The 22233-nt window shown below is 44.1% G+C and overlaps 2 protein-coding genes across 3 annotated transcripts; one reads left to right on the top strand and one right to left on the bottom strand.

Moving 5' to 3' along the window:
- Positions 1-3816: 3816 nt before the first annotated feature.
- LOC124133910 lies at positions 3817-14819 on the bottom strand. Its single transcript, XM_046498492.2, has 6 exons — positions 14664-14819; positions 13929-14157; positions 13273-13375; positions 9184-9346; positions 7868-8017; positions 3817-4277 (listed from the first exon to the last, which is right to left on the bottom strand). The coding sequence occupies exons 2-6, from the start codon at positions 14127-14129 to the stop codon at positions 4091-4093; spliced, it is 804 nt and encodes a 267-aa protein (XP_046354448.2). The 5' UTR covers positions 14130-14157; positions 14664-14819; the 3' UTR covers positions 3817-4090.
- Positions 14820-14897: 78 nt separating this feature from the next.
- Positions 14898-18240, top strand: LOC124152775. Of its 2 annotated transcripts, none has more exons than XM_048397677.1 (5): positions 14898-15101; positions 15800-16121; positions 16405-16628; positions 17001-17255; positions 17709-18240. In XM_048397677.1, exons 1-3 carry the CDS (start codon positions 14989-14991, stop codon positions 16612-16614), a joined length of 645 nt encoding a protein of 214 aa, XP_048253634.1. In that variant the 5' UTR covers positions 14898-14988; the 3' UTR covers positions 16615-16628; positions 17001-17255; positions 17709-18240. The 2 variants fall into 2 exon arrangements, with proteins under 2 accessions (XP_048253634.1, XP_048253635.1); XM_048397678.1 differs by lacking the exon at positions 14898-15101 and adding an exon at positions 15338-15568.
- Positions 18241-22233: the final 3993 nt, after the last annotated feature.

Raw genomic sequence — 22233 nt, 5'->3', positions numbered from 1 at the left:
TAGGACAAGCATAGTCTCCTTTTACGACAAACATGGGTTACTGAAGACCAATGTAGCAGTATGGGAGATTGAGTCAATGAGAAAGCAAGCCTCGTAACACCACCCAAGGATTACGATTTCTATAGGCAAGATCACTCTTCAGCCCTCGGTATCATTTTCAAATGATGTTCTCGGACATACATTATTACCTCCTACCTTGTATGGGGGGCACGGGTGTGCCAGTCGTCTAAGGCGCCGCGATTCGCTGTGCAGAGTTGCGTTCCTTGGGCACGCCAGAAACCTATGATTTTGGGTTCGAATCCCGGTTCGCCCCGATTATGTTTCTAGGTTTGTCAGCACCATACCCGTGCTCGTGGGTTTTACCGAAGTGTTAAGCGTCTGAGACCCGCATCACTTCGGGCTTTCCTCCCACATTAAACTGACACGCCGCGGTAAAACTGGAATAATGTTAAAAGCGGCGTTAAACCCAACTCACTCACTCACTCACTACCTTGTATGCGCGTCCTCGTGTCGCCATGACAAAGCCGATAGTTGACTCAATGGTAGACTGACACTCAGTCTATGAAATCTTATATCACACAATACTCTTCTCACCTCTAAAGTTAATCAAATATTGTTCCTGATGCTGTGGAATAGAGCTAGCAAGAGCTGGCTTTAACTATATTCCACAGTCATTATGCAGGGTTAGCTCAATGGTTACAGCATTCGTTTATCCCAATGCAGTCTTTGGTTCGATTCCCATTCCGTACTAAAGTAAAGCTGTTATGTTCCCCAGTAAAGTAAGCAATAGGGATATGCAGTCGGTTTATCAGAGCTGGATTATCAAAAGAAATATCGGCGAAATACGTTTACAACCTGAAGCACAGTTAGAGGCTCTTGTGGCTCTCCCCCTATATACATTCACATAATGAAAGTTGTATGACCCTACGGGGGCGTCAGTGTATCGGCCCCTAATCTAAGAAGCAGCACAGAAAAACATGGAGTGGGATGGTGTCACAAGACTTGAACATGCCTTGAACATGCAACACTTGAAGTTGATGCGGGGCGGTAGCCTAGTGGTTAAAGCGTTTGCCCGTCTCGCCGAAGGCCCGGGTTCGATTTCCCACATGGGCACTATGGGTGATCCCATTTCTGGTGTCTTCTATCGTTTATTACTGGAATATTGCTAAAAGCGGCGTAAAACCATAACCACTCTCACCAAGCTTGGTGCCCCCGAACCTTCAGACAAAACGCACTACTCTCCTCGTGGAGTTTCGTGATGTAACGGGAGTGACAGGATGAAGTCGCTGAAATGTTGGTTTCGTGGTACCAATATATTACAGTGATGGTAGGTCAACAGACTCGCGTTATAAAATTAGAGTAGCTTCTTTTTTTCGGTTTCCCGTTACAGAGCTGAGAGCCAATACCATAAAAAAACCAAAAAACTAATGTACTTCTGGGTCAGAAATATATCACACAACTAGAGAAATGCAACAAAGTGTTAATGATGCAGTTTGTATGTGACCAATTGAAACACTCGATAAGAGCACAAAGCCTTCTCCGACCGAAGAGAATAATTGGAACATATGTATGTGTATGGGCATCATATTGATGATACATGTGCACGTGAGCACAACGTGTAGTTTGACCAAAGTGCACGTTAGGGCAACATTTTGTTCGCACACACATGCACGTAAGGGCAACACTTTGTTCATACACACATGCACGTTAGGGCGTCACTTTGTTCACACACGTATGCATGTTAGGGCGTCACTTTGTTTACACACGCATGCACGTTAGAGCAACACTTTGTTCACACACACATGCACGTTAGGGCGTCACTTTGTTCACACGCATGCACGTAAGGGCAACATTTTGTTCACACTCGCATGCATGTTAGAGCAACACTTTGTTCACACACACATGCACGTTAGGGCGTCACTTTGTTCACACACGCATGCACGTTAGAGCGTCACTTTGTTCACACACGCATGCACGTTAGAGCAACACTTTGTTCACACACACATGCACGTTAGGGCGTCACTTTCTTTCACACACGCATGCACATTAGAGCGTCACTTTGTTCACACACGCATGCACGTTAGAGCAACACTTTGTTCACACACGCATGCACGTTAGGGTGTCACTTTGTTCACACACACATGCACGTTAGGGCAACATTTTGTTCACAGACGCATGCCCGTACGAGCAACACCTTGTTCACACGCGCATGCACGTTATAACAACACCTTGTTAACACACGCATGCACAAAAGGGCAACATTTTGTTCACACACACATGCACGTTAGGGCGTCACTTTGTTCACACACGCATGCACGTAAGGGCAACATTTTGTTCACACACACATGTACGTTAGGGCGTCACTTTGTTCACACACGCATGCACGTAAGGGCAACATTTTGTTTACACCCACGCACGTTAGGGCGTGCCTTTGTTCACACACATGCACGTTTGAGCAACACCTTGTTCACACACGCATGCACGTTAGAGCAACACTTTGTTCAGACACATGTGTACGTTAGGGCAACACTTTCTTCAGACACGTATGCACGTTTGGGCGTCACTTTGTTCAGACACGCATGCGCGTTAGGGCAACACTTTGTTCACACACGCATGCACGTTAGGGCGTCACTTTGTTCACACACACATGCACGTTAGGGCAACATTTTGTTCACAGACGCATGCCCGTACGAGCAACACCTTGTTCACACGCGCATGCACGTTATAACAACACCTTGTTAACACACGCATGCACAAAAGGGCAACATTTTGTTCACACACACATGCACGTTAGGGCGTCACTTTGTTCACACACGCATGCACGTAAGGGCAACATTTTGTTCACACACACATGTACGTTAGGGCGTCACTTTGTTCACACACGCATGCACGTAAGGGCAACATTTTGTTTACACCCACGCACGTTAGGGCGTGCCTTTGTTCACACACATGCACGTTTGAGCAACACCTTGTTCACACACGCATGCACGTTAGAGCAACACTTTGTTCAGACACATGTGTACGTTAGGGCAACACTTTCTTCAGACACGTATGCACGTTTGGGCGTCACTTTGTTCAGACACGCATGCGCGTTAGGGCAACACTTTCTTCAGACACGTATGCACGTTTGGGCGTCACTTTGTTCAGACACACATGCGCGTTAGGGCAACACTTTGTTCACACACGCATGCACGTTAGGGCAACACTTTGTTCACACACGCATTCGCGTTTAAGCAACATCTCGTTCACATACGCATGCATGTTTGAGCAACATCTTGTTCACATACGCATGCATGTTTGAGCAACATTTTGTTCACACACGCATGCACATTAGAGGAACACTTTGTTCACATACGCATGCACGTTAGGGCAACACTTTGTTCACACACGCATTTACGTTTGAGCAACATCTTGTTCACATACGCATGCACGTTTGAGCAACATTTTGTTCAGACACGTATGCACATTAGAGGAACACCTTGTTCACATACGCATGCATGTTTGAGCAACATCTTGTTCTGACACGCATGCACGTTAGGGCGTCACTTTGTTCACACACGCATTCACGTTTGGGCACCCCTTTATTCACGCAAACGCACATGCACGTCAAGACAACATGGACTTCAAGACAATATTGTTCAAACGTGTCAGAAATGAAAGCTACAGCAAGCGGTACTCATGCAAAGAATGCGCCAGTAGAAACCATGCCTTTAAAAGAGACATTACTCATGTTACAGAATTACATTATTATTTCTTCTTATTTTCTATTTTCTTCTTAAAGTTGGTAGGCTTAAAATAAGAAAATAAAAACGGCGGTCAATAGATATATTAATGAATTTATTTTCCTCTGTGTATATTATTCAATGCGGAAACATAACGTGACGAATAAAATATATTCCGCTCTTTTACACAAATGATTTCAATATATAAAAAATATTAAAACTCCTCATGAACGTATTATGTAAAAAAAATATTGTGACAGGTTGTTGATTCTACACCAAAAAGAGCACCTTAGTATGAAAACTCCAAACATTAAGCAGTCCCCGCCTACCGAATAGCGCCTTGCTCTCCTTGACGCCATATCAACTCTTCACATTGTTACTGACAGCCAAATGGCGAGGGGAAGGAGGACGATGCATCCCGCCAGCCCCTCGCCGTTGATGAGCCACTGGGGACCGACTACGATGCCCGGGGCCTGAGTGTAGATGCTGCCCAACATGACGGGATTCACTTGGTTCCACAATGCGTGCATCAAGCCACTCGCCCACACCGAGTACCTGAAACACAGGGTCGGGGATAAAGTATACATAGACACGGACACGCCGAGTACCTGGAACACAGGGTTGGGGGGTAAAGTATACACAGACACACCCGCACCGAGTATCTGAAACACAGGGTTGGGGATAAAGTATACATAGACACGGACACGCCGAGTACCTGGAACACAGGGTTGGGAGTAAAGTTTACACAGACACGCCCACACCGAGTATCTGAAACACAGGGTTGGGGGGTAAAGTATACATAAACACGCCCACGCCCACGCCGAGTACCTGAAACACTGGGTTGGGAGTAAAGTTTACACAGACACGCCCACACCGAGTATCTGAAACACAGGGTTGGGGGGGTAAAGTATACATAGACACGCCCACACCGAGTATCTGAAACACAGGGTTGGGGGGTAAAGAATACATAGACACGCCCACACCGAGTATCTGAAACACAGGGTTGGGGGGTAAAGTATACATAGACACGCCCACACCGAGTATCTGAAACACAGGGTTGGGGGGGTAAAGTATACATAAACACGCCCACGCCGAGTACCTGAAACACTGGGTTGGGAGTAAAGTTTACACAGACACGCCCACACCGAGTACCTGAAACACAGGGTTGGGGGGTAAAGTATACATAGACACGGACACGCCGAGTACCTGAAACACAGGGTGGGGGGTAAAGTATACATAGACACGCCCACGCCCACGCCGAGTACCTGAAACACAGGGTTGGGGGGTAAAGTATACATAGACACGCCCACAACGAGTATCTGAAACACAGGGTTGGGGGTAAAGTATACATAGACACGCCCACGCCCACGCCGAGTACCTGAAACAAAGTGTTGGGGGGTAAAGTATACATAGACACGCCCACAACGAGTATCTGAAACACAGGGTTGGGGGGTAAAGTATACACAGACACAGGGTTGGGGGGTAAAGTATACACAGACACAGGGTTGGGGGTAAAGTATACATAGACACGCCCACACCGAGTACTTGAAACACAGGGTTGGGGGTAAAGTATACATAGACACGCCCACACCGAGTATCTGAAACACAGTGTTGGGGGGTAAAGTATACATAGACACGCCCACACCGAGTATCTGAAACACAGGGTTGGGGGGTAAAGTATACATAGACACGCCCACGCCCACGCCGAGTACCTCAAATGCAGGGTTGAGGGGTAAAGTATACACAGACACAGGGTTGGGGGGTAAAGTATACATAGACACGGACACGCCCACGCCGAGTACCTGAAACGCAGGGTTGGGAGTAAAGTATACACAGACACAGGGTTGGGGGGTAAAGTATACATAGACACGCCCACGCCCACGCCGAGTACCTGAAACGCAGGGTTGGGAGTAAAGTATACAAACACAGGGTTGGGGGGTAAAGTATACACAGACACAGGGTTGGGGGTAAAGTATACATAGACACGCCCACACCGAGTAGTTGAAACACAGGGTTGGGGGTAAAGTATACATAGACACGCCCACACCGAGTATCTGGAACACAGTGTTGGGGGGTAAAGTATACATAGACACGCCCACAACGAGTATCTGAAACACAGGGTTGGGGGGTAAAGTATACATAGACACGGACACGCCGAGTACCTGAAACACAGGGTTGGGGGGTAAAGTATACATAGACACGCCCACACCGAGTATCTGAAACACAGGGTGGGGGGTAAAGTATACATAGACACGCCCACGCCGAGTATCTGAAACACAGGGTGGGGGGTCAAGTATACATAGACACGCCCACACCGAGTATCTGAAACACAGGGTGGGGGGTAAAGTATACATAGACACGCCCACACCGAGTACCTGAAACATGAGGGTCGGGGGTAAAGTATACACAGACACGCCCACGCCGAGTACCTGAAACACAGTGTTGGGGGTAAAGTATACACAGACACGCCCACAGCGAGTACCTGAAATATGAGGGTTGGGGGTATAGTATACATAGACACACCCACATCGAGTACTTGAAACACAGGGCTGGGGAGTAAAATATGCACAAACACGCCCACAGCGAGTACCTGAAACATGAGGGTTGGGGGTATAGTATACATAGACACGCCCACACCGAGTATCTGAAACACAGGGTGGGGGGTAAAGTATACATAGACACGCCCACGCCGAGTATCTGAAACACAGGGTGGGGGGTAAAGTATACATAGACACGCCCACACCGAGTATCTGAAACACAGGGTGGGGGGTAAAGTATACATAGACACGCCCACGCCGAGTACCTGAAACATGAGGGTCGGGGGTAAAGTATACACAGACACGCCCACGCCGAGTACCTGAAACACAGTGTTGGGGGTAAAGTATACACAGACACGCCCACAGCGAGTACCTGAAATATGAGGGTTGGGGGTATAGTATACATAGACACACCCACATCGAGTACTTGAAACACAGGGCTGGGGAGTAAAATATGCACAAACACGCCCACAGCGAGTACCCGAAACATGAGGGTTGGGGGTATAGTATACATAGACACGCCCACACCTAGTACTTGAAACGAGTGTTGGGGGTGTAAAGTAGCAAGGGACACGCCCACACGGAGTATCTTAAACACAAGTGTCAGGCACGCACACACCAAGTACGGTGGAAAGGGGTGTCATAGGAACTTTTGTTGCTGAGCATTGTATCAACCAGTTGGGTTTCACAGCTGCTGACATCTGATCAAAAACGCACCAGGCAACAGCCGTCCGTCCCATCAGCTTGATAGGTTATGGCTTCCGGGTTCTTGGATGACAAGGGCGTCATTATCATCGATTGTCTTCAAAAAGGCCAGACAATAAACGGAGAAAAATATGCAGCTCTTTTGAGGCAATTGCGGGATGAAACTAAGACAAAGAGACGTGGGAGTGAGTGAGTATGGTTTTACGCCGCTTTTAGCAATATTCCAGCAATATCACTGCGGGGGACACCAGAAATGGGCTTCACACATTGTACAAGAGACGTGGGAAGCAGAGGAAAGGTGTCTTGTTCCACCAGAAGTGACAGTGCACAAATTAGTAATGGCTACAACCCACGACTGTGGCTTCGAACTCATTCAGCATTAACCTTATTCTCCTGATCTGGCTCCGACTTCCCTGTGCCCAAACATGAGAAAAGTCTCCATCCGGAGCCAATTTCGACTGGTGACGCCATAGCAGCAGTGAAAACCTTTTGGAAAGCCAAGAGAAGGACTTCTACAAAACTGGGGAAAAATTCCCCCAACATCGTTTGCAAAAGCGTATCAATGTGTAAGGGGGTGGTGTTGAAAAATAAATCATTTTAATGTCTTTAGGACAGTTCTTTCTATGAGGGGCTCTGAACTTATCATTCCCCCCGCGTGTCAGTCACACACTTACCAACTCCCGCCCAGCCTGGTTCCCTGGGTATGCTGCGCTAGCGCTCCCTCCCCACACACTTCACGGTGACAACCATGCACACGACGCCATCACGCTTTGTCCTCATCAATCTCATTAAAATCAGATCTAAGTTCTCGCTGCCGCTAAAGATAGCGAGAACTAAGATCTGATTTTAATGAGATTGTGTCCTCATCTACATCCAGCATTGTTTGTACAGAGACAGACCTACCCTGACTTGATCGCCACCCAGCCATGGGGGAAAGCCGACAGCATGACAGATAAACACTGCACCAGCACGGTAATGCGTGGCATAGGGGTTGACAGTCGTGACGTCATCAGTATCAACACGGGCACGTGAAACAGTCCCCATGCGACACCGCTGGAAAAGTTGAAGATGGCAAAATGTTAGTACACATGTGTGTAGTAGGAAGCTTCAAATGTTAAACATATGCATATATGAATCCGTATTGGTCATGAAACGGTCATGTACCTAGATAGTATGGGGCACACAGTGGCGTGCCAAGTACAGGGGCAACGCATTGATATACCTGAGTAGCAGGGAAATACAGTGACGTATCGTAGCTGAGAACACAACCACGTGCCTTGGTAGCATGGGAACATAATGACGTACCTTGGTGACATGGGAACACAGTGACGTACCTATATGGCTTGGGAACAAAGTGACATACCTCGGTGGCATGGGAACACAATGACGTACCAAGGTGGCATGGGAATACAATGACGTACCTCGGTGGCATGATCAATGACGTACCTAGGTGGCATGGATCACAATGACGTACCTAGGTGGCATGATCAATGACGTACCTAGGTGGCCTTGGAACACAATGACGTACCTAGGTGGCTTGGGAACACAATGACACGTCGAGGTGGCATGGGAACATAATGACGTACCTAGGAGGCATGGGAACACAATGACGTACCTAGGTGGCATGGGAACATAATGACGTACCTAGGTGGCATGGTAACATAATGACGTACCTAGGTGGCTCGGGAACACAATGACGTACTTAGGTGGCATGGGAACATAATGACGTACCTAGGTGGCATGGGAACATAATGACGTACCTAGGTGGCATGGGAATACAATGACGTACCTAGGTGGCATGGGTACACAATGACGTACCTAGGTGGCATGGGATCACAATGACGTACCTAGGTGGCATGGGATCACAATGACGAACCAAGGTGGCATGAGAATACAATGACGCACCTATATGGCATGGGAACACAATGACGTACCTAGGTGGTATGGGAACATAATGACGTACCTAGGTGGCATGGGAACATCATGACGTACCAAGGTGGCATGGGAATACAATGACGCACCTAGATGGCATGGGAACACAATGACGTACCTAGGTGGCATGGGAACATAATGACGTACCTAGGTGGCATGGGAACATCATGACGTACCTAGGTGGCATGGGAACATAATGACGTACTTAGGTGACATGGGAACACAATGACGTGTCTATGTGGCATGGGAACATAATAGCAACGTTTCCAACTTGCAATATGACGTACCCAAGTAAGAGAGCTACACCTGGTGAGAAGTGGGACATCAATGACGGCAGCAAGAAACATCTCCATCCCACCTCCTCCCCCGCTGCCCGAAGAAAGCTGCTGAAGAAGGTGCCGTTGAAGAGCGTGCCGTTCAACACGTCCACTTGGTAGTCAGGCTGGAGATCTGGCGCACAGAATTGGGGGAGAGTTAGAGATTAATCCAGCTGATTTCTCTTCATCTATACATGTGTACCAATACAGTTAACTGACCTTAAAAGTCCAGTTTCCACCCTTGCCGAACAAGGCTGGAATTCCTGGGCTCGATCGTAGCGCCACCGGTGGCTATTACGAATTATGTCACTTCTATTCCTCTCCTATGGATCAATCAAATTCAACCTCTCGTATCACTTGCCTTTACTTCAAACAAAATGGCGGCGCCGAGTCAAGACGATCTGATCGATAATCAATATCTATATTGTGATAAAATGGGTCTTACATCCCGAAGTGAATCAAATCACGCGAGCAGATTGATTAAAAACATGAAAAGATTTTAAAAATTTCAGTTGACATCGAGTTGGCGGTGTACATGCTTTGTAAATCCTGCAATCGACCGGTTTACGAACGGTACCGGATTTCGATTTCGTTGCGCAATTTTGATTGGACTATTCATAGACTCGTTAGTCCAGCCGAAATGTAACTCCATAATACCAGCCTAGTTCGGCAAGGGTGGAAACCGGACTTTTATGGTCAGTTAACTCTCTTGCATCGGAGAGATGTGCGTTTATAGGATACAGAGAGTCTGCCCGGAGAGCGAAAGTTCGGTCCCCTGGCTGCGTCATACAAAACCCCGTCTGTTGTTACCCTGCCTGGCGCTCGACATTGAAGGGATATAACGAGGACTGGTCGTCTAAGAGTTTAAATGCAAGAACCGTTATTATTATCATCTTTATTCCTCCATAGGAGAGTTACATGCAATTCATTACGGTTATACACATATTAACAAGAGAAATAACAAAAGAGTGTCAAACACAGTTGGTGTATGTTCTGGATCACAGTTCTTGCAAACAGCTCATTGTCTTCTTCACTCGCTTGTACAGGAGGTGTGCATGACAACAGACTGCACACTAGGTCAACGTCACACATGGAGTGTTAGGTAACACTCAATTCTACTGGACAACAGTTAACAATTTCACACCACATACGATCCCTGATGAATTCTGATGCTCTGCAGTGGCATATCATATGGACCAGAAGATCATTATACCCTTTGTCACAACGTTCGCAGTCACCATGTACTTTGCCTGGCCGCCAGAGTGCGCACATGTCCACAACAAATTTGCAGGAGTCTTTAATAAGGGCCAATGCTTAGCAACTTTCCATGCTTTGTGAGGTTTGATTTTGTTGTGTATTTTTGAAAAATGGTGTAGGTCCGGGTCTGTTTGTAGACGCTGTTGCCACTCCGAGTCATGATGTTCTTCGATTTGCTTCTTGACCTTTTTCTTCCAGACTGATGGTTTGCAAAACTGCCCTGTGTCCATGAATGCTGTTAGATGCTCAAACATTAATACTTCTGTAGAATCTGAACAATGTTTGGTACAAGGCCACGAGACCTTTTGATTACATTTTACATGATATTTCAAGTCACGTTGATCATATTAACATGATACCCGTTATACATCACGACATACGACACCATAACTATTACCAAACATATATGAGCGTTCATTACTACAGCTTTGTATTTTCTTTTATCTCAATATCATGAATGGAAGATGTGGTTCAGATGCAGGTGTGAGTGAGTGAGTGAGTGAGTATGGTTTTACGCCGCTTTCAGCAATATTCCAGCAATATCACGGCGGGGGACACAAGAAACGGGCTTCACACATTGTACCCATGTCGGGAATCGATCCTGGGTCTTCGGCGTGATGAGCGAACGCTTTAACCACTAGGCTACCCGACCGCCCCCAGATGCAGGTGTGGGTGACTTTACATCTATTTCAGCAGTGCGTACAAGTGTCATTGTTCACATTCTTACTTCAAGCCCTTTGTTCACATTGTTCCATCAGTTCGATATCGTTACGAGGTCAAAGTCCGATCATTTCCGTGTGCGACGTTCATTTCAGTCACGTGACCTACACGCCACGTCCCGCGAGGATGGTTACGAAGCACACGACGCACGCGGCAAGGGTCATACTATAGTTTAGATGTATGTTGGACATGGTCAAGGTCAGTGTATACAGGGAGAATTTACCTTCACCTGATACATCAAGCTTGCTTGATAGCTTTTGTGACACAGTTTCTGTAATTAATAATGCAGTGCGACAATCCGGGGTAGAATAAGTCTTCAGCAACCCATGCTTGCCATAAAAGGCGACTATATATGCTTGTCATAAGAGGCGATTAACGGGATCGGGTGGTCAGGCTCGCTGACTTGGTTGATGCATGTCACCGTATCCCAATAGCGTGAATCGATGCTCGTGTTGTCAATCACTGGATTGTCTGGTCCAGACTCTATTACTGACAGACCGCCGTCATATAGCTGGTATATTGCTGAGTGCGGCGTTAAACAACAAACAAACCAACAAACATATGCAACACGTGTAGCTGCACAGGGTGTGAAACGCAAACAGCATAAATAGACGAAATGCACAATCTTGGTTTGATGAAGAGTGCACATCACAGAACTAAAATCATCTAAGATCATATAGCAGGGTGCCGTTGTACAAAACAACCTTAGACCTAAGACTACCGTAAGTCTATGTTAAGGTATGGGAGTTGCGATCACCTATACGCTAATATCGCTTTGTACAACGACACCCAGATCATAAGTTCTCTCAGAGTAGTTTAGTTCCCTTTATTCAAAGGTTATCCAATGTTCTGTTTGATCGATCATGTTTTCCAGAATCGTGATGCAAGGGCCTAAGTGTACCTATACATAGTGAGTCAGTGAGTTGGGTTTAACGCCGCTTTTAACAGTATTCCAGTTATATCGCAGCTTGTCAGCTTTATGTGGGAAGAAAGCCCGAAGTGATGCAGGTCTCAGACGTCTACCACTTCGGTGAAACCCATGAGCACGGGTATGGAGCTGACAAACCTAGAAACATAATCGGGGCGAACCGGGATTCGAACCCACAATCATAGGTTTCTGGCGTGCCCAAGGGACGCAACTCTGCACAGCGAATCGCGGCGCCTTAGACGACTGGGCCACCTGTGCCCCCGTACCTATACATAAGAAAGGGGATACTAGTGTAGCCAACAGTTACAGAGGTGTATTAATAACAAGTATTGTAAGCAAGTTGTACATACACATTCTGAATAAGAGACTAGCATTTTGGTGTTCTTACTTTGACAAACAATGTTGAATCTCAAGCGGGTTTTCCTAAAGGTTACGGTTCTATTGATATAACGTTTCTATCCTACAGTCTGTTATTGATCTTTGAAAACAGAGGTCAATTGTATGCACGTTTCACAGAGTTTCCAAAAGCTTTTGAACAGGACAAAATTGGGGTCTATTTTAGGGCAATGAGATGGTTCAGCAGTAAGATGTTAAAATCAAACCAAGCTCTCAAGTGTGAAAGCATGTGTCAAGTATAATAATGATATTTTTTCAACACGCTTTGCTTGTCAATTGGGTTTACGACAAGGGTGTGTATCTTAAGCCCTCTTCTCTTATCAACTAATTAGCTTATGAAATAGAACTGTTCGAAACAGGTTATAGTTTTCAATAATGGCTGGAGATGACTGTGGAAATATGAAGACTGGCTGAACAATGGCATAAAAATAGACTGTGTTTCCTTGTATAAATATTAGGGTATTTGATTCAGCTGGTTATTAGTATAGACCAAGCATATAGAAAATGTTCGCAGGCTAAACAAGTATTATGTGGAATATTTACATCAGTGCCAATGTTTAAGCCGTTCCTTTTTGTACCAAAGCTTGTCCTATTATATTATACAGCGAGAAAATGTGGACTTGATAAGCACTATAAAACCGGCATACGTCCAGACAGTACCAACAACCACACACATAGACCCACGCACGCACGCACGCACGCACTCGCGCGCAAATGCTGTAGTTTAAACGCCATCTTCACTCAACATTGATACTCACTGAGTTTTGCCCAGCCCATGAGGAGGTCGATGACGACGCAAGCTCCGACCATGGCGGCGACAGAGTATACCGCTACCCCCGAGAAGGCCACAGCGTCCAGGGGCTGGTACAGGCATGGAAGGGTCACTCAGAGTACATACACGTACATATAGTAAAACAGCAATGGAGATATCAAACCGAAATATTTCTACTCATGAAACACTTAAATTGATAGGTGAGTGAGTGAGTGAGGTTTTACGCCGCTTTTAGCAATATTCCAGCAATATAACGGCGGGGGACACCAGAAATGGGCTTCACACATTGTACCAAAGTCGGGAATCGAACCCGGGTCTTTGGCGTGACGAGCGAACGCTTTAACCACTAGGCTACCCGACTGCCCCTGATAGGAGATGGAGAGAGTGAGTGAGTGAATATCGTTCAACGCTACTCTTTTTAGCAACAGTTCTTCCTTATCTAGGATGGGGAATTAAACCTGAGCCTTTGGAGTGAAGGGCGCACGCATTAACCACAAGGATGCGTGAGAGAGAGAGAGAGAGAGAGAGAGAGAGAGAGAGAGAGAGAGAGAGAGAGAGAGAGAGAGAGAGAGAGAGAGAGGTTAACGTGTCGAAGGGTTGACCCACATAGATAACCTGGCGTCAGGTGACGGTGAAACCTACCTGCTTAAAGCCCACGACACGGACAACGAGGGACCACAGATCGTCAGTGAAACACAGCGCCATGGCAGTCGGCAGGAACATCGCCAGTGCCAACGTCTGGAAACTCAACCATTTCACATGGCCTATATACACCCATACTGTTGTTACGGCGTTGACTGCAACGACATAGGCCAGGCACTGGAACACAGTCATTGACGACATGGCGGGTCACCTCTTGGCGAGATCTCCGCTGATGAATTGAAATAGGGAGATATTAGTATTTGTTACGGCGTATTGCCGCGGACTGTTCGAGTGCGTTCTTTTCGAGACGAGAACAGATCGATAACACAACAGGATTGTACGCTGTTTTAGCGTTATTACATCGATATCACGACCGGGGGACACCAGATATGGGCTCCACACAAGATATATATATTTATGAGGGGAATCGAACCCGGAAGTTCTGGGTGATGAACATCAGTTTAACCTAGCGACGTTTTTTACCGTGCTGTCTTAGCACTAAGATTCTTGTAAAGGTGTCGTGCCGAAAAATAGATTAGCTAAGTTAGGCTATTCTCGAAGCAATCGTACGTTATCTCAAATTTACGACAAAATTAAGACATAATCGTACCATTCTTAAGAGCTTACGATCACGACAGGTAAGATGGCGTACAATAGACGTCACGTTGAAGAAAACGATTCGGCAGTATTGGAATACTGTATCATCTCTGACAACAAAACCTAGTTTCCACTTACACTTTTAAACACGTACGACAGGTCCTAGACATGAACACACATCGCATTGACCGATTATAACGGTTATGCCTTACAATGGGTCCATAACAGATGATGGCATAACAATGAGGCGAGTCGGCCGATTTGACGCCAGGTGGCGTGACCGCTCTATCAGTCCTAGACTGGTTCCCGTTCGTTCCTGCGACAGACATGACACCAAGCGGAGGATCCGGGAACCAGTCTATATCAGTCCTTCCCTACTTCCGGCCGTGCTAAGTTCAACGAGTGCGCGTCGTCTGCTAGCTGTCAAACCGTTGCAATTTTATAAACCTGTGAGGCATCCTTGATGTTATTTGCCTCTAACATGTCTAGTTACGGCAAATGGACAGTAGAGAAGTTAAAAACAGAGCTAAATAGAAGAGGGGCACATACAAAGGGTAGAAAAGATTTGATAAACAGGTGAGTAACGATCCCCATGTTCATTCATCATGTTGTTTTGTTGATGGTCCGATCGGCTTGTTTTTCAGTGAATATTCACATTTTGATCAGTTGTATCGAAAATGTATCATACTTTAAACGTTTAATATTAAACGCTATTAAACTTAACTTGTAGAAACTTTACAATCTAAATGAAAATTGCACGATACGCTATCGCGGTACGCCTAGTTAATTTATAATGGATCGTGAATGCGCGCGCTTACTAACCTATTGGGCCCTAAATGTGTCATTGTTTCTTTTTCAACTTTTATGACACATCACTCATAGATGCTGATTTCGGTAAACAAAATACCTGTCATCAGCCACTCAAGGGCGGGTAACTCTATATTATGACGATAGGGCTAGTGTGTGGTGTGATATGCGTGAAATATGTCCTTTACATCACTTCCTCTTTTGGGTTACGCAAAATCAGTATTCATTCGACCAAGGTTGGTCAAGGGACTTCGTTCAAACAAATGGATTCTTTTCTAATCAATTTCGAATGGAGGTACGGGTTATTCCCCATCAAAAACATTCCAGAAACAATCATAAAAAAGTTAACGTGTAGGGCATATACTTAGACTAGAGTAGCAGTAACACTAATTAATACCTCATTATAACAAGAGAATATTTCAATTTGTACTTGGGATATAATCAATAAAAGATTTTTGTTTGTTCAGATTAGAGGCATATGACAGAAATGACAACTTTAGAGGAGAGTTGGTGTCAATGCCCATGCAGATCATCCCAGATTGGCCAAGTTCTGGTTTTCGACAGTTGGTACCAGAACACAGACATCTGCTTCTGAAGCTATCTGAAGGACAAATAGAAGTGTATCTGAACCACCGTGCAGCTGTTGACAAGCTGTGCATGTCAGACCTAAAAGCATTGGAGAAAGGGAAGTTGATGTTTGAATCCAAGCGGATAGATGCCTGCAGCGTTCACATATCGCAGGGTGATCTGTACTTCACTGGCATTGTCAAAGCACCTATGAAGAAAAAGGTTGGTTTTCTCAAGTACAATTTTTGTCTCCCACTTAATAAAACCATGTATCCAATATTTTTAAAGTCATATCATTAATGATGTCACTACAGACTTTTCATCCCAATTAATACAACATAAAATGCGCAGATATTTGCTTCAATTTCATAATTAATGTGGAAATGCAAGTGAAGTTTAGTGACCACTATTTATGAAATGTGCATAAAGTGTGGGTGATAATCCTATTGTATGATTTGATAAATATCAATGCATATTTTTTATATGACAAGTTTTCATCCTACAGGTGTCTTACAACTTCAAGCTTCGGATAAGTAGAAGAAGTGGTGAGGTGATCAACTCACACTGTGAATGTCCTGCAGGGAAAGGGCCACATGGAACCTGCAAACATCTAGCTTGGGTGCTGCTCATGCTACAATCCTTCGCAGAAGGTTCAGATGCACCAACAGTCAACAAAACTTGCACAGAAAACTTACACAACCTTCCACAAGCCTAGATGTACACATGATGGTAATCATATATTATAAAATAAGACTGTTTTAATTAGTCTGTCACACACAATGAGACAAATCTCTTCAATACAGCCCATGCAAGTCCATAATACTTGGCAAGACTGAAGTCTAGGTTATAACAGTATCTGAAATGAAGTCTCTTGGCTCCTTTTGGTTTATATTGTATGACTATGAATTAACAACTGTTTTTCACTGCAAACTATTTTCATTTCAGAGACTAGATGTTAGTGTATTGTTTTAACAAAATAGTGTAGATATGCAGAGAAACTCTTTATGTATTTCACAATATTTGCAGTATACCATTTGACACAATATGACCTTAATGATTTTAACAGATATCATTTTCACTTTACTCCACTTGATTGTTTAGGATCTCCCATCAGAGCTGAAGATCTCCCAACTAAGCAGAAACCATCAATGTCTGATCCACGACCGATGCAGTATCGAAACCTCCCAGGCTATCAGGGCCATGTTAGAAACCTGGTATTAAACTTCTGTGCAAACACAGGACAGGATCTGGCTCTAAGATACATTTATCCCAAGGCAGATATACTGACGGCAACAAAAGGATCACGATTATCTTCCCTTGCCATTAACAGAGTACTGGGTTGATAACACTCTGCTTGTAAGTATTTCCTAAGTTTTTTACACATCATTTCTGCAACACCAACAGTCTATAGAGTCAAAATTTCATGGTGTTTGTTATACATACAGCATATGTTTAGCATTTTTTCATTGATTGAATGGGGTAGTATAGTGGTTAAAGCGTTCGCTCGTCATACCGAAGACCTGGGTTCGATTCCCAATATGGGTACAATGTGTGAAGCCCATTTCTGGTGTCCCCCCGCCATGATATTGCTGGAATATTGCTAAAAGCGGCGTAAAACCATACTCACTCACTCATTGATTGAAGTCAACATTTTACGATTAGGTAGATGTAATGATGTAAGTAATGTTTGCTGACATTTCAATATTGCCTTTAAAATGTTAACTGAGTAGAACAATGTTTTAATTTGAAATATCAAAATCTTGTCAGATATTGCCAAAAATTAAGTTTTATTTCATAATTTATTTACAGGTGACTAAGGAATCTGCTCAGCTGCTGGAAGTGAACACTCGCACCCAGGCCAAGTGTAAACTTTGGCATATCAAACGCAAATGGAGGATTACTGCATCACGTTTTGGGGATATTGCTCATGCAACAGAGAGAAGAAACAAAGAAATTAGTAATGTGCCAGTCTATTGTCTTTCCACCAAGTTTGTCTGGGGCACCTGTTGTTCATGGGAAACAGTATGAACCTGTGGCAGTGAAACAATTTGAGTCCATGTATAACTTAAATGTTCAGAAATGTGGGCTGTTTGTTTTGCCAGAGCTTCCATATTTAGGGGCTTCACCGGATGGAGTTTTTGACAATGACACCATTGTGGAAATAAAATGTCCATATGTAGGAAAAGATTGTGAAATTGTACCTGGTAAAATGTTCCCATTTCTAGAATACACCAGTAATGGTGTTGTTTCTCTCAAGAAACAGAGTTCATACTATTGTCAGGTACAAGGTCAATTGTATTTGTCACGTTCAAAAACATGTTACTTTATTGTTTACACTCATAAAGATTTGCTTCTGTGCAAAGTCAATTTAGTCAGAGATTTTTGTGAAATTTCCATGTTGCCAAAGTTAGAATTATTCTATAAGAAGTACTTAAGACCTTTTATTGCAGGACACTTTTAACTATTGCATGAATGTGTAGCTGTCTGATATAGGAGATATCACAAGATGCCAATTCATGTATTTTAATGCTACCTAAAATATTGCTCTGTGTGTGTCCATCCTTCCCAAGAGTTTGTTTGGGATTCGAACCCACACTCTCGGACTAACATATTCATTGCAAACAAGTCTGTTTGGGTAAAGCTAAACTTTATTTCATCACAATAGTTTATGTAAGGTATTATCGATGACACGATTTTCATATCAATAATCGTTAATATTTTTTCCCATTAGAGGTGTAACGAAATTCCCATCGATGATAAATCGATTATTGATTTCTTTTTGCCAGCCCTAGTAATGTAAAAATTTATACAATTAATATACGGGTAACACTTTTTTAAGAGCATTATCATTTGAGAAGCCCGAGGTCTTCCATTAACTGCCTGACGAAGGATGGCAGTTAAAATGAGCGAGGGCATCTGCAAATGATAATGCCCTGAAAAATAGCGTTACCGTTATTATAGCTAAAATGGATGGAAATTTTTATCAAATCAAAAGAAACAACAATATCGATTTTGAAACATTAGATGCAATCAACAAGAATGTCACGGACCCTTTTTTACAAATATGGAAACGTCATTGAACAAACCAGATGACGTCACTATTTAACGTGACGTCACCTATACCTATCCTATGACATCACCTAACAACGGGCGTGCTAATGGCCCATCGTCAAGCAATTTGAGGGCATTATCAAGTTACAATAGCCCTATAATCAACAGATACATTGTATACATTTGTTTCTTATGAAGAGAATTATACCTGTAATATGATTTATTCTGGATCATAACATGGAAATGGTTCAGATCTTTATGCTACATTTGTATCAAGAGAAATACATGTTCATGCTGTTAGATTTGCCATCCACCCCTTTTAAATGCTAAGTCAAAATTACGAAATATTTGCAGTATTACATACATATACAATGCAAATATATATTTTGTGATGATTGCGTAAATATACAGGTGAGCGATACAGGCCCTTTGGGCCTCTTGTTTGCAGACCGTCGTCATGTAGCTGGAATATTGCTGAGTGCTGCGTTAAGCAACAGAGGACATGTTTATTGTGTACATTTTAAAATACCAAAATTTCAAATACATGTACTGTGAGTGTGATATGAAATTATTGATGACAAAAGAAAGTGTTAATTCTCTTTCATGTAAATGATGTATACCCTTGTAAATACTTTACCACAGCAACAAACTAGTCTCCCTTCTGACAAAAGATGGACATTTTTATCTATGCAAGCAATCCCATGATTGAATTTCTGAAGTTATTTATACTGAAACATATGAAGGCAATCCTTTCACCCATCAGAACCTCACTGTGTGGTAAGTCTCTTTTCAGAATTTTGAAGGTTTTACCCAGACCAATTTTACGTTCAATGTGCATTCGCTTTGATGCAATTCTCCTGTCATGAACAACTTCCTCTGGCTCGAGGTGAGATTTCCCCTGGAGCATGGTAGTGTTCACATACACATCCTTGGTCGCTAATAAGTCCTGGACCATGATGCCTCTGTCGGCCATTATACTGTATTTCATGGTTTTAAGTGTGTTCTTATTTTTGTAAGTAGAAAAGGTGGCACTCTGGGCATTTACATTTGATGGCTTCTGGATAGGGATTTCTGTTGCATCAAGTATGACCCTTTTGGATGGAAATTGCTTGTTAAAATTTTCTGGCATGGTATCATGTATAACTTCCTTTGAGGGCCATGTGTTTACCTCTTGTAGCTGGAAATATAGAAAGTTCATCCAGGTGCTGGCAATCTGACCTACAACAGACCGACTGACTTCAAACATAATAGCAAGCTCCATGTCATCTTTTCCTTGTCTCAAATTCATTAAAGTCATGAATAGCTGGTTTTGGGGTTATTTATTGCCCCACTAAGCAATATCCCAGCTATATGACGGCGGACTGTAAATAAGCGAGTCTGGACCAGACAATCTAGTGATTGACATCATGAGCATCAATCCACGCAATTGGGATACGATGACATGTACCACTGGGTCAAGAAACGATTGAAGAATAGTCTGTACGTTTTGTGCAAAACACACACATATATTTGCTCAAAGTGTGTCATGCAATCCGTCTATTTTTGACATGTGACCATACTGATATCCTTGCTTGGTAGATATTTTTTCCGTTTTGCTACATGTAAAAGCAATATGTGAAAGCTGCATAGTTTACAAGATATCACAGGGAAATCCTGAACATACAAACATGCATGCATGACTACACACACACACACACACACACACACACACACATGGGCACAATGTGCACGAGGTGTATGAAAACCTGTGTTTGGATATGTCGTGACAGAATCATTATCAGAGAGCACAACATTTGCTACTGTGGATTGCATGCTTGAAACTGTGTCAACACATTGTCACGTTGCAAACTGCCACCACACTCAGAAATGACCTGCGGAACACCAGTGGCGTTAACGTTTCTACTCAGTGTGGAATCGTCTCCATGAGGCTGGTCTCTGGTCATGGAGGACAAGCATTCGCATCCCCCTGACCCGGCATCACAGGCAGGGGCGTTTGGATTAGACTGAAGATCACGTCAGTTGGACAGACCAGGACTGGGCTCCAGTACTTTTCACTGATGAATGGATATCTTGTCTAGCCCTCACAGATCGTTCAGGATTCCAACGTTGCCTAACATGACCGCTATGGTGGGACCGCGGACTTGGTTAAATAGGTCCGTGGTGGGACTCGAATCATGATTTGGGGAGGTATAAGATGTCATATCGCGGGGCAAGATGACAGGTGTGCTCTTCAGGGCTTACATTCTGGATAGGACGTGAGACCGTATGCTGATGCAGTCGGATCGGACTTCATGCTCATGGACGATAAAGCACGGCCTCGTCGTGCCAGGGTCATTGATGCCTACTTAGAGCAGGAGACCAATGTCCGTATGGAGTTGCCAGCCCGGTCACCAGACCTCAACCCTATCGAACACATGGAACGAGCTGCAGGTCGCCCTCTCACGACGACCTGTTCTTCTGTTAACTCTACAGGAACACGGCAATGTTCTTACTGAATAGTGGATAGGGACGTGCATGCACGTATGTGTGCGTGTCCACGGTGTACGTATGTGCGTATATGTAAGTGTACGCTAGCCTACTGACATACCATGCCGCAGTTTAACAAGGATACTCCACTCAGACACAATATACTGAGTCCCAGCCGACCAGACTTTGTTTTATCCCCATACTATCGAGCGCTAGACAGGGTAACAACGAGTACCATGCTTTAAAGTATTTTAATGTGATATGGCTGGGGGATCGAACCACCAACCTTTTCGTATTCCGACCAGACGCTCCATCCACTTGACCACTGGCGCCGTCTTTCCTTTCCTCGGTTCATTATGAGGCTGTTTAGTTGGCAATGGTTGGTTACACTGACTGCTGTATATGGGGAATACTTTGATGGATGGTAAATGGCGAGTCCATGTGCGCGCGTGCGTTCGTTCGTTCGTTCGTTCGTTCGTTCGTGCGTGTTATTACAAGTTGATCTTCAAATTGAAACGCAGAGATTAACCCAGACCTAGGTACGTATCTAACACAGTTGTGAAATCACTAAAATAACCACGCAAGCTCAATGAATAATCATTAAGTTGTATTTATATGCATTATTAGGCTTACAATAAAAACACAATACAATGAGTCAAATGAGTGGCAGTAGCAAGAAGTAACAGGCCCTAGAATTAATGGTAGTGCACTCACGAATGTTTAGAATATTGTCAGTGTCGAATGTCAAGAAAGACGCATGTCTCAGTTTTTTTAATCCAGACCAGTGTTGGAAGCTGACAGGACTTAGGTGTTTCAA

The sequence above is a fragment of the Haliotis rufescens genome, unplaced genomic scaffold, assembly GCF_023055435.1.
Source record: "Haliotis rufescens isolate VD_foot unplaced genomic scaffold, xgHalRufe1.0.p SCAF_17, whole genome shotgun sequence".
In the NCBI taxonomy this organism is placed as follows: Eukaryota; Metazoa; Mollusca; class Gastropoda; order Lepetellida; family Haliotidae; genus Haliotis; species Haliotis rufescens.
Note: the sequence above shows the minus strand (reverse complement) of the source record. Positions and strands in the feature narration are given on the sequence as shown.

What these genes read in the sequence shown, in the direction of transcription:
- LOC124133910 (XM_046498492.2), bottom strand. Translation starts at nt 14,129, where the DNA reads ATGTCGTCAATGACTGTGTTCCAGTGCCTGGCCTATGTCGTTGCAGTC. An exon ending in GTGTCGTGGGCTTTAAGCAG is followed by an intron (nt 13,376 to 13,928) that starts GTAGGTTTCACC and finishes TGCCTGTACCAG; the next exon opens with CCCCTGGACGCTGTGGCCTT. An exon ending in GGTGTAGCTCTCTTACTTGG is followed by an intron (nt 8,018 to 9,183) that starts GTACGTCATATT and finishes CAACTTTTCCAG; the next exon opens with CGGTGTCGCATGGGGACTGT.
- LOC124152775 (XM_048397677.1), top strand. Translation starts at nt 14,989, where the DNA reads ATGTTATTTGCCTCTAACATGTCTAGTTACGGCAAATGGACAGTAGAG. An exon ending in AGAAAAGATTTGATAAACAG is followed by an intron (nt 15,102 to 15,799) that starts GTGAGTAACGAT and finishes TTGTTTGTTCAG; the next exon opens with ATTAGAGGCATATGACAGAA. An exon ending in AAGCACCTATGAAGAAAAAG is followed by an intron (nt 16,122 to 16,404) that starts GTTGGTTTTCTC and finishes TTCATCCTACAG; the next exon opens with GTGTCTTACAACTTCAAGCT.